The following is a 14021-nucleotide window of genomic DNA, read 5'->3' on the forward strand; positions in this document are numbered from 1 at the left end:
TCATTTCAGAATATTTGGTAGACCAACTTCCATCCCATTTGTCATCATGCTAAAAGAAACCATTACCAGAAAACTCTATTTTGAGTAGCTGATCTGATGCACAACCTCTAGAGTGCGTGCGACTGTCAGGTCTAAACAAGCGAAAAGCCGTATCATCTGACTCAGATTCTTGACACTCTAGCTAAATATTCTAACCAACACCCCCACTCCTATTGTTCAGGTGATTACATCAAAATGTATATATTAAAAACAAACTTTTGAGTTGGCATGCTTTCTTTCTGGTGCAACACTGTAACTTACTTTTGATGATCACTAAAAAGATAAGATTTACATGGAAGTGTTACTTAGCAGCTAAGGGATCGGAGGGCTAGTAGAACTAATAATATAAAGTAGAGTTAATGTCATATTGGGCCCTCTGAGTATAGTGATTTTGTCACGTTTAGTTCTAAATTTTCAAATTGACCAGTCCTTCGACGTTAAAATTATTATCGTCCGTGATCCAAGTCTACACCCATGGTCATTCAACTTTCAAAATTTAACCAGCTGTGATACTCCTAGAAGAATCATGGGTAATCAAAATTTGATAATTAAAGAACCAGAGTGATTAATTTGAACCACGAAGGGTAACAATTTAAAAGGCAAAGAGTCACAGATAATCAATTTGAAAGCTTAGAACTAAAGTTGGCAAAACTACTATACTCAGAAAATTCCAAATGATATTATACAGTACTGGTATTAATTAATTATTAGTTAATGCTGATCGATTTGGATCAACAGCTTTTGGGAAATTTCTTTTCTCATCTTGCTTTTGTTTATGTCAGCTTCAATGTAAATTGAAGGCATGGGTTGTAGTAAGGCACCCATGCATGCTGACCTATTCCAACACCATCTAAAAGGTCCAAACCATCCAATTCTAAGATATATTAGAAATGCTATATATGAACTAATTTTAAGAATCCATGTCCAACTACTACCAGAAATTCAATTGTCATTTACATACATTATGTATATATTTGTTATAGAGTCAATTCCATGAACACTCCTTTGACTATTGACATTTACTAATTTTTATCTTCAACTTTCAAATTGACCATAATTAATCCTTAAACTATTGATTTTATTTCAGATTTGATCTTTCGATTAAATATTCATTTAATAAGCATTAAATTTAAATGTAAGAATATAAAAATTAGCTTGCAGAATCGCTTTTCCAAATTTGCATATTTAAGGATGTTAAAACAAAATAAAAGATATAATCACCTCAAATTTTGAGGTAGAGACTTATCAGTATGTAATCTGGTCAAATTAGCTAATCATGCATCAACATGTTCTTCATATTCTCACTAATGATAAATCTAGTGTATGAAGTTTATGAATCATATTTGTCCATCTCAGTAACAAGCCAATGTTTACAGTCTTACCCTTATATTAAATGCTTACTAAATAGACATTTAACTAGATGACCAAATCTAAAGCAAAATCGATAGCCAAAAGACTACTTATGATCAAATTAAAATGCAATTATAAAATTTAGTAAATCTCAATAGTCAATAGATCATTCTTAGAGTTAACTCATTTATTATCTATTTCTGCAATAAATCAATGCCACCATTCAGGGAGGTGGCAACTAGTACCAAGCCAGCTCCCCCAAAATGGCCTCTTTCTAAATTAGTTAGAGTCCAATATGATTAATTAACGGATACTAGACTACTAGAGGGTCATAATACAACAACAATATAATAACAATAACACAAACAACAATAATAATAATAATTATTATTATAATAATAATAATTAAAAAAATAATAATAATGTAAAAGGTTGCCAAACATTCTTATACATGGACTCAGGTAGATCTTATACCACTGAAAAGAAAGGGATGAAAAATGTAAAATTTTAAAGTGAATGAAAAGGAAAAAAAGAAAAAGTGAAATTGCAAACGAAATAGAGTAGAAAAAGACATTATCACTGAGAATCACAAGCAAAGACTAATCCCATATAAAAACTTTTGCTTGCAATTTGCATTGCTACGTTTGCTGGAAATGTTTGCTTTACCAAATCCTTCTGTTCAAATTCTATGCATATAATATATAAAGGCAATAACTTGTCAGAGTTCGCTTCATATATCCTTGTCCGTGAGACGAGTCGAGTCGAGTCAAGATCAAATGTAATATTTATATTGAAAAATATAATACTAATAAGAAATAAAATATTTATTACTTATATGAGAAAGTGTAATACTTTTACATTTTGATTTAAAATTATTACATTTTTTTTCAAATATATTACATTTCTACATCTACAATTCTAATAAGAGCCAATAATGTTAGGCCCTTAACTGGAATAAAAAAAATGACGGTACTACTTGTTTCTTAAAATGAATGATTCATAGTATTTTGATTTTAGTATTTTTAATGATTTTCCATATTTACCCTTTATTATATTATTTTCTTTCCTTAAATAACCTTAAATTTCGTTAGTATAAACTTTATTAACGGAATATTCCGTTAACTATTTATTATTATTAATTTACTCATTAATTTCTATAAGAAAGGTCTTATGTTTGAACCGCATTCCAAATAGAGTTAGCATAATTGTTAAACATATACTATGAATATGTTAAAATGTATTAAAAATAAAATATAAAATTTAACATAAACTTTGGTCAAATAATTAGCTCGACTAAATACATAGCATTCAATGATTATAAATCCGGAACTTTGATAATCATTTGATTTTCTTTCATTAAAAAAATAATAAATTTAAGTTCAGTTTTTTTTTTATTTAATTAATCTTCTTTTGATTATTGAGAACAAAACTTAATATTTCAATTATGCTTTTAACAATGCATGAAAACTTCTAAAGAAATTTGTAAGTTAATTTTTACTATATTATTATAATAATATCTATTGTAACATTATATTTTGAATTATTTATTATCATCATCTATTGACAACAATTGTCATTGACAAACTCTCAAAACAATTTGTCTCAACAATGAATGGAAATTAAAAAAAAATCAATGATTTCATTATTGTAGATGAAAAGTATGTACGCCCACTATATTCAATTGTTATGTTGTGGAACTGTGTCCACCTTGCAATGTGGACGCAGTTCTATGTTTATAATTACTGAACTTTTATGTTCATAATTATAAAACTATATATTCATAATTTTTGAACTTTATATTCATAATTATTGAACTCTATATTCATAATTACTGAACTATATGTCCATAATTATAAAACTATATATTCATAATTTTTTAACTTCATATTCACAATTATTGAATCTCTATATTCATAATTACAGAACTATATATTCATAATTATGTTCACAACTCTATGTTCATAATTATAAAACTATATGTTCATAATTTTTGAACTATATATTCATAATTATGAACAGTTTTGGAACTGTGTCCACCTTTGTCCACCTTGCAAGGTGGACACGGTTCCATATCATAATTTTCCCGGCCACTTGATTGCTCTTATTACTTAAATTAAAAAATTAAGTAGTAACTACAACAAAAAATAATACATATTCATTTAATTAATTTAGAATTAGATGTCTCACAACACATGAAACATGTAGGGAAAAACTACCGCTACCAAATATCAACATGTGCTTGTAAGATAAAGAGTTTATAGCACAACTAAGATCTCAGTCATATACACAACAAGACAAATCTGAAACTTCATACACCATAATCTCATTGCATGATGAATCCCTCTATGATACTACCAATAACTCAATTGCACATGACACACTACCAATAAAAAAAAAAGACATGTACGGAAGATGAAAACAATAACAATGCTACCTAAAAGAGAATTAGAAAAATTTAAACCAAAAATAATATTTATTTAGACTATCGCTTTTAGACTTAGTACTTAGATTAGCGTTATTACAAAGTTGCAAACATTTATTTTTGTGACAGTTATACATAATCAATCTCTCATATATTATCTTGCATTTATATACTTTAAATTACCGATTTAAATAAACAAATTTAACATTTATTTACCTATGCATGAACATCTTCTATATAATATTGCATTGATATACTTTGAAATACTTATTTAAAAATAAGTATTGGACATTATCCTATTCGCGCAAAGCGCGTAGAAAAACTAGTTCTTTTATAAGTAACAAATACTTGCCAACATTATTTATAAGGGAAAATGTAATAATATTTTTGATAAAAAAAAAAATATATTTTTACATCAAAATGTAAAAGTATATATTACATTTGTCATCAAAAGTATTACATTTTCAGTACTGATATTACATTGTTATATTGACTCGACTCGACCCGTCGGTCTAACAAAAGTGTGGCCCATATATAAATAGCTTATTTTGAAATCTAATTCTGGTTTCTTCATTTTATAAGCTTAGTTATATTTTCCATTTAGAAGCTTCAGTTGTATTTTCATGTGTTCTAACTTCAAGTAAACATATTTAAAATTTTGTATCTTTCAAATTGGATTCTGAAACATATGTCTATTTTCCATTCCATACTTACATGCAATACAAATCAAAGATTATTTACAACGTGTGACAACACATCCTAGCACTGGGTCTGATATATTGCCTCCTTAAAATGTTTCAATGTTCTTTGATGATTTAAAAATCCCATGAACCAGAACTCATGCTTGTCCTCAGTAACTACTTGTATGTACTTCTGTGATGGTTTCTTCTCATTACGGCTCTCGTTCGCACTCTTTATTTTTCTAAGTGGGATCATGACTTTGTAACGAACTCTTAGCGATTTCCCACTCGAAGAAGAAGAAGAAGAAGAAAGCTTAATGGATCTTTCACTACAGAAAGCAATCTTGTCAGTGGAGATGAAGAGAAGGCCTGCAATGGGACCTGATGTTGTTGATAGATAGCACTGAGAAGTCTTTAGAAGCTCTTCACCTTCCTTAACATTGAAATTCCACTTGAAGATTTTGCTAACTCCACCTACTTGGAGAATTTTCTTGCCAAGGCTCAACTTCCCTTTTACAGTTTCAGTAATCTTGTCTCCTAATTTCACTGCAGAGTGAAATAAATAGCATTAGAATAATTTTGTCTCTTGGGTACATACCCAGAGTTATTTAAAATTTTTGTGATTGGGCGGGGCAGGTGAAGGGCCAACTCCATAGTTATATCATGAACTTGGGTCCACCTTATAAGGTGAATTTGGTCCAAAATACACAATTTACATACTGAATGTTCACAATTTGCATATACAATTTACATACTAAATGTTCATAATTTACTTTTTATAAAATTGTAAACATTCAATATGTAAATTGTGTATTTTGGATATGGGATCACCTTGCAAAATGGACCCAGGTCCACAAAATAATTTGTCACTAGAGGATGTTGGGATGAGGTCGGTAAATGGGCCAAGCCAGCACCTTACCTCTCAAAAATGTTATGATGGTCTATAAAGAAATAAATTTGCGTCTTCACTACAAGCTATAGTTTTTGGCGCAGTAGTAAGCGTTTGATACTAACAAATTGGTATCAAACATGCAATTAAAACTGACAGGTGTTAGGAGGGGGAATTGTTAGGCAATTGGTGGCGGCCAAGTCTATGGTGGCTAGGGGGATTGTTGGGCAAAGGCAGGTGAAGGGCCAAATCCAGTACCCAACCTCTTAAAAATGTGATGGCAATTTATAAGGAAATAAAGTTGCATCTTCGCTACTAGCTATAACTTTTGGCGTAGTAGTAAGCGCTTATCCTAATAAATAAGAACGACCAAAAACAATAAAAAAGAAAATGTTACCGTGTTCTCGGATGCCTTGTGCAAATTTATTCATCTTGTGAGCCACTGAATCTGCTCTACTACCTGCATTTGTTTGCATTTCATTATATTAGTTTGTCATAATGGTTTTATCAGCTTTAATTTATTCTTCTTCAGAGTGAATAGAACTTACTGAATCTGATCTTTGAAGGTTCATTTGACAAAGCCAGGGCATGGCATTGGGGTCCATGGCAAGCCAGAAGCCTTTTCTGTGACTTCCCAAATGAGGAAACTGCAGAGCAGATTGGAATTCTTACATCTAACAGTGGATTCATCTTCCCCAGCTTGCTTCAAGTTCTTTCACCCTCTGCAATGTCTGCTACAGAAGAAGAAGAAGATTGATGAATATAATGGAAGTTTTGTGTGACTATTTGTAGGAGAAAGGTGTAGTGTTTTAGTTGCATGAATCCTTTAATTTTGCTTTTAGATTATCCTTGCATGTGCTGATTGGTTGGTGGTGTAAATGTTCTACTTTATGAAGAGGCATTCTTGCTTTTTTATGTAAGCAACTTCTAATCTATAAGAGCCAGTGGCCCCATTGTACACCCAAAAGTTGTAATAGAATTGAATTGGCATGCTAGTTTTGAATGGCATCATCCTTTTACCTACAAATAGTCCAACAAATAAAAACCAAAGTGATAGTCAAATAGCAACTGGCCTACTAATATGGATCTTGATGTTCCCTCTGTTTTAGTAATAATTAAATAAGCACACAAAAATATGGGCAACTCAACTGGTCATAGAGGTGAAAATTGAAAAAAATGCCCGGGGATTGAGTCTCACCAGCGGCAATGTGGGAGCAACCTCTCAAAGTGAGAGGAGCTCCTTGTGCGCAGTAAGCAAAGGTCTAGCCTCTGTGCTTCATGTTCAGTTAAGTTATCATTCTCAAGACTGCAAGACGCGATCAAAATATATTAAATAATTCTTAACTTTTCTCCCCAAATTCATATTTTCAACTTAAATTTATTTTTCTCTTTTTATTTTATACAAATAAAATTAATGTATAAATATAGATCATTAGAAAAGCTCTAATTTAAATTTTTTAAATGACACACATCAATTTTTTTTTTTTTTTTGTTAAATGCATCTGCTAGCTCATAAACCTAAACATTAATGTATATAAATACTAAACTTAATATACATCATATGTATTTTCATTCACTCGATATTAGGTTAGGTTCATAGGGTTCTTTCTATATATTCTAAAAAATAAAGTTTAATCTACATAAACATTATACTACAAACGTATTATGTTTATTGTTTAATAACATTTATCATGTACTATATTCAGAATATTTGCTTTATATGTCCATAAATTTAAACCGTAATGTACAATTGTACATATACATTAAACTATATGTACATCATATGCTTTTGCATTCACTCTATAATTATTTTATATGTTCATAAAAATAAAGTTGACTGTACATAAATATTAATAAATTAAAATAATGACTTTAATTATGTACCGATAGACTTATTTTAAAAAAAAAATATATATATATATATATATATATATATATATATATATATATATGTGTGTGTGTGTGTGTGTGTGTGTGTGAGAATATCATTTAAACAATCTCAATTAGATTTTTTTAATAATATATTTTTAATACAATAATTTTATTTGTACATAAAAAGAAAAAAAATAAATTTTAGTTGAAAAAAGAAAGTATAAGAAGAAAAAAAATAGAAATGTGTTAAGTGCCATCTAACAACATGCATTATGCATATGGTCCCCAGTTTAACTCTTAATAGCATAATAACCCACATAATGAATTGAGGCAAATTAAATTATACAACAAAGTACAGACCATGTTCAAAATGGAATATGGAATATGGATCATGGATAAATGCAGAGCGGGTCCTATAGTTTTATAGGCACACAATCATTATTGCATGGACCATGGTCCACACAATTGTGTGAATCATAAATAAAAAGTACATTTTTAATATATTAAATGTACATTATTTATGTACGTAGTATATTTTTTGAAAGTACATTTTTAATATACTAAGGATACATTATTTTATATAATGTACCTTCAGTACAAAAATAATGTATTTTTAATATATTAAAAATGTACCTGATATTTATGGTCCACACAATTGTGTCGACCATGGTCCATACAATAATTTGCCAATCATTATACCCTGCACCACGGCGCATACAGCACTGTGCGCCCTACGCCTCCCAAAACGACGTCGTTTTGTTATGTTGTGTAGGAAGTTAACGCGATTATGTACATTATGGTATACAATTATGTACATTTGTTTATATAATTATGTACATTTTTTTATACAATTATGTACATTTTTTTTATACAATTATGTACATCCGAAACAAGGAATTTATGTGCATTATGTTAAGAGTTTATGTGTATTATGTTAAAAATTTATGCGTATTATGTATTATGTTAGATTATGTGTATTATCTTTTCAAAAAAAGTACGTGTATTTTCTTATATAATTATGTGCATTTTAGTATACAATTATGTGTATTTTAGTATACAATTATGTACATTTTTGAAACATGAGATTTTTTTTAAAGAAAATTAATAATCAACACAGGAAAGCTAAATTTCCAAAAAAAAAAATTCCAAAACGACGTCGTTTTGCACCAGGGCGCACAATGCAATGCGCACCCTGGTGCACGATATAAATTGCCATAATTTGCCCAAGTGAAAAAAGGGGCCCCAATACAATATTTAGAAGTTAACATAATTTTTTATAACTAAATTTTAAATGTCATATACGAGTACAAAAATAGTAAAATACTATTGTCAACTAAATTGAAATAAAATTTAAAAATTTTCAACATTTTACAAATACAATACTAATGCAAATACTATTGTCTAAGATATCATTCTCAATACACAATATTGCCAATCCATTTAATATTTCTTATGACATTGAAGATCTTAGGTATGTTTTCAATAATTTTAATTTTGAGAAACTCCTTTGAGCAAAAACTACAGTCACGAGTATAGTCAATAGAATCCGATAAACAATAGAAAACGTTGGGTAGCAATCTGCGACTTTAACAAACTCAAGAATCTCAATTGGTGACATCAACTTTTCTGGCAAAGTTATCTGTAACACTTTTAATTCAGAAAAAAAAAAAAAAAAAAAAAAGATAATTTGAATCAACATCCGACACATTGTTATGAGAAAAGTAATTGCAAAATTATTACAACATTCGATTAATTCATTATTATCTAATGACTTCAATTTTTTTGAATCATACAAGAATCCAAAAAAAAAATCAAATGTCTTTAATTGCTCAAATCCAGTATTCAATGAAGCAATTGCCATATACGTAACAACTAGAAAATAATTAACTCTAAAGGATTCCTCAGGTGATTGCATTTCTTCTTCATGATCATTTTTGTCAAATTGTTTTCCTAATAATACGACATTTAATTGGAAATGTAGGATCTATGTTCATCTCACATGCAATACCTTTAGGGGGCGTTTGGTTCACGGAATCTTAGATTACCCCAGGTAATAGGATTACCTCGATGAAGGTAATGTCAGATATTGGGAATGTAAGATTACCTTGTATGTTTGGTTTGGAAGGTGCAATATAATATTACCTTGTTTGGTTCAAGGTTATATTTTAGGTTATATGGATCAATTTACAATAACGTCCTCAATATATATATATATATATATATATATATATATATATATATATATATATATATATATATATATATATATATATATATATAAAATGTGTGTGTATTTATTTATATGTATGAATGTATATCAATGCTTAAATATTAAAAAAACTAAATATATAAATATACACATGTATATTTGATTATATAAACATATATTAATTTATTATTATTATTATTATTATTATTATTATTATTATTATATAAGGATTAGTTAACAAGGGCAAAATTAGAATAATTCAAGGTAATCTAAGATTACCTAAAAAATGGGGTTAATCACATTACCTTGAAACATTACCACCACATCAGCTTTCAGGTAATATAACATTACCAGGTAATCTTATAACTTGAACCAAACAAGGTAATATAACATTACCAGACTCAGATTACCTAGGTAATCTAAGATGACCTGAACCAAACGCCCCCTTAGCAATATCTATACTAGAAACAAACCCTTCATTTCTATACTTCTCAAAAAAATCTATTACACCTTTAATTTGATTTTTAGTAGTTTCAATGCACATAGATTTTCCTCACCAAAAAAAAAAAAAAATGTACATAGATTTTGATTGCAACCTTTTACTTACCATGTTAATAGCAAATAAAATTTCATACCAAATAACAATTCCAAGTAAAAATTCAAAATTCTCAAGTGCACAAACCAAGCTATCTGCTTCACTCTTTGACTTGGCATCATTACAAGATTTAGATAATTCTAACAAAGCTAACCTTATTTGAGGAGCTTGAAATATAATAGCTTTGACATTTTTTATTCGACTCTCCCAACATGTATTTCACAAAGATTTTACAGTTAGGTTTGAAACATTATCAAGTAAAACTTTCCATCTTTTAGAAGAACTTGAAAATAAAGCATATATTTGTAATTTGTTACATAACTCCAAAAAAATGAAACTGCTTTAGTTCAAGAATGTGTCATATCACTAACAGTAAGATTAAGACTATGACAAGCACATGGCATATACAATGTTGGATAAAAAATAGCATAAATTGGCATAAAATGACATTTTAAGTAGCTATTTTGTGGTACAAATATCAGTGGGGTCCACTTCCGAATTGGGTCGGTTCAAAGTGAATTCGGGTTCTTCGTAGTAAGACGAAGAGATTGATATATTGTACGCTCAAAACAGATAATGGGTGAATAAGATATTGATTCTCAAAGTAGACCCATTTGAGTTAGAAAAATGAAGGGAAAAAGTGAAGCTTTTGTCCCACATTGGTTTGGGAAGAGGATTTGCCCCACTATTTATACAGGAGCTCTTTTTAAACTTATTGAATTGTATAGCATGGAGGTTCTCTCTCATGCACAAGGGGGAGGGGTGCAAATCAAATCTTAAACTGAGATTTGTGTATCGTGCTTAACGACAAGTTTCTGCTGGCTTTTAGCCCCCTCTTAGCCAATTGTGTCTTAAGCTTTACTCTAGTTCGTCGGGTTTAAAGTTTGGGTGCTGAAACATTGAACCGTAGCACGTTTTATAGCCCTCTCTTAGCCTACTGTGTTCTAAGCTTTGCTCTAGTTCGTCGGGTTTAAAGTTTGGGTGCTGAAACGTTGACCATAGCACGTTTTATAGCCCTCTCTTAGCCTACTGTGTTCTAAGCTTTGCTCTAGTTCGTCGGGTTTAAAGTTTAGGTGCTGAAACGTTGAACCGTAGCACGTTTTATAGCCCTTCCTAAGCTTTGCTCTAGTTCGTCGGGTTTAAAGTTTGGGTGCTGAAACGTTGAACCGTAGCACGTTGTATAGCCCTCTCTTAGCCTACTGTGTCATAAGCTTTGCTCTAGTTCGTCGGGTTTAAAGTTTGGGTGCTGAAATGTTGAACCGTAGCACGTTTTATAGCCCTCTCTTAGCCTACTGTGTCATAAGCTTTGCTCTAGTTCGTCGGGTTTAAAGTTTGGGTGCTGAAACGTTGAACCGTAGCACGTTTTATAGCCCTCTCTTAGCCTACTGTGTTCTAAGCTTTGCTCTAGTTCACCGGGTTTAAAGTTTGGGTGCTCAAACGTTGAACCGTAGCACGTTTTATAGCCCTCTCTTAGCCTACTGTATTCTAAGCTTTGCTCTAGTTCGCCGAGTTTAAAGTTTGGGTGCTGAAACGTTGAACCGTAGCACGTTTTATCCCGGGAAACCTAGGCTACAACGCTCCTAGCACTTGTGGGAGGTAGCAAATAAGGTTTTAAGGAAATGAACAATTTCGTTCAACTCGTGCTAACCTTTAACCAAATCATCCACCCTTTCCTTCCCATTTATTTGCATTTCCATATAATAATAATCTTTTCGTAGGATTATAATATTTGGGGTATACCAACAAGAAACTATCCAACATACAATGCTTTCAGATTTATTTCAAGTAATCGTTTTTGAACACCTTGGTGCTTTCCTTTCATATTAGAACCATTATCATATCCTTGACCTCTCACATCATCAAAATTAAGACTTAGAGCTTTAATTGCATCTAATAATTCATTAAAAAGTCTTAAACCAGATGTTTTTTTTCACTTTTAAAAACTCTAAAAAGTACTCTTCGATTTTTATTTTAGTACTAGACATATTAACACATCGTACTACTAAAGTCATTTGTTATTAATGACTCACATATGGGGTACAATCAAGAATTATAGAAAAATATTTAGCATCTTTAATAATATTTATAATAAAACTTTTAACATATTGGGGCAAAACAGAAATTAACTCATTTTGAATTTTGTGTCCAAGATAATGATGATGAATTTCATGGTTTTGAATATGTCTAATATGATCTTGCATTATCAAATCAAATTCTGCAATCATCACAATCAATCCCAGAAAATTACCATTATTATCATAGTAAATTTTTTCATTGGATCCTCAAAAGTCAAATTATGCTTTGAAAGATATTTTACAACAAAAACTATGCGCAATAAAACTTGCCTCCAACATTCTTTTTCTTTTGAAATTTCATGTTGTAAATCTTTATTAATAGTTTGATTATTATTTAATCTTATTTTTAGTTCATTCCAATTTGTCATATTAGTCATATGTTCAATACTATTCTCATGTTCTTTGTGTCTTTCACTAAGATGTTTCTCATCTCTAAATCCATCATTTGCTAAAGCACTTGTATTGTTATTAGATTTGAACAACTTACAACAAAAACAATATACTTTATCCACATGTTTTGAGTAAACTAACCATTTTCGATCACTAGTTTCTCCATTACTCAACTTTCTAGTATAATAAGCATATGAAATATGCTTAGAGTTATTATCTAAAGGAAACACAATATTAAAATCTGTTATAGGCCCCTTTTCAACCAAAAGATCTTTTGATTTATTATCAAGATTAGACCAATTTCTAGGGTCATAAATATCAAAATAAGGAGTAATTTTTTTATTAGATTGTTCAAGATTATCTACGGTTAGTCTTTCTAAATTTTCATTAGATTTTTTAAGATTATATGTGGTTGGTATTTCTAAATTTTCATTAGATTGTTCAAGATTATCTACGATTGGTCTTCCTAAATTTTTATTAGATTGTTCAATATTATCCACGATTGGTCTTTCTAAATTTTCATTGGATTGTTCATTAGAGAATCGTACTATTTTAACAAAGTTATTCATAGATCTTCTTTGTGAGTCTATTAACTATTCAACTTGTTTTTTTTTTTTTTTTTTTCACTTCCAGATAAATGGTTTTTAGGCAACATTGTATAAAAAATATTATAAAATTGATCGTAACAAAAAAAAAAAAAAAAAAAAAAAAAAAAAAAAAAAAAAGAACAAAGCACCTGTGAAGCGTTTGCACTTGTGAATCAGTTAATTATGGTAAGTTTGACAGCAAGCAGTATTTCCTCGTGCTTCTTCAATCAGGGTTTGGTGAGAATGTAGTACTTTTTCCTCCTACAACAACTTAAATTTGTCTTTATTAGATAAAAATATTGTATAATATGTCAATTACAAGTCTTATATTTAGGTTCTGTCATTTAAAAAAAAAAAAAAAACTACTAGACACATTTGAAAAATTGTTTATAGTAATTCTAATTACAATAAACAGAATACCCAGAATTGAATTATGATTTGCAGATTGCAGTTTGCACTTGTGAATCAGGATTTGCATATTGTAGTAATTCAATCTGCAAATCCTAATACGCAAAATTGAATTAGGATTTCTAGACCTGCAAAATTGAATTCTCAATAAATAAATAAATAAATAAATAAATAAATAAACAAATATATATATATATATATATATATATATATATATATATATATATATATATATATTATAAAAAAAAACTTTTATTGTTTTGGTCCGCGTCTCTGCGACTCTACCAATGGTTGATGGTTTTTGAAAAATAAGGAGAAAATAAGTGTCAATTTTATAATTATTGCAAATTTTTAAATTTGCAATAATTATAAAATTGACATTGTGTTTTTTACTAAAACTATATATATATATATATATATATATATATATACTCTCTCTCTCTCTCTCTCTCTCTCTCTCTCTCTCTCGTTATAGTGCACACATTGCACGATTAATTAATGTCCA

The 14021-nt window shown here is 29.5% G+C and overlaps 1 protein-coding gene across 1 annotated transcript; it reads right to left on the minus strand.

The window, feature by feature from the left end:
- Positions 1-4564: 4564 nt before the first annotated feature.
- LOC109155040 (GEM-like protein 7) lies at positions 4565-6134 on the minus strand. Its single transcript, XM_019302769.1, has 3 exons — positions 5929-6134; positions 5778-5840; positions 4565-5037 (listed from the first exon to the last, which is right to left on the minus strand). The coding sequence occupies exons 1-3, from the start codon at positions 6068-6070 to the stop codon at positions 4571-4573; spliced, it is 672 nt and encodes a 223-aa protein (XP_019158314.1). The 5' UTR covers positions 6071-6134; the 3' UTR covers positions 4565-4570.
- Between the last annotated feature and the right edge of the window lie 7887 nt (positions 6135-14021).

The sequence above is a fragment of the Ipomoea nil genome, unplaced genomic scaffold, assembly GCF_001879475.1.
Source record: "Ipomoea nil cultivar Tokyo-kokei standard unplaced genomic scaffold, Asagao_1.1 scaffold2690, whole genome shotgun sequence".
NCBI classification, from domain to species: domain Eukaryota; kingdom Viridiplantae; phylum Streptophyta; class Magnoliopsida; order Solanales; family Convolvulaceae; genus Ipomoea; species Ipomoea nil.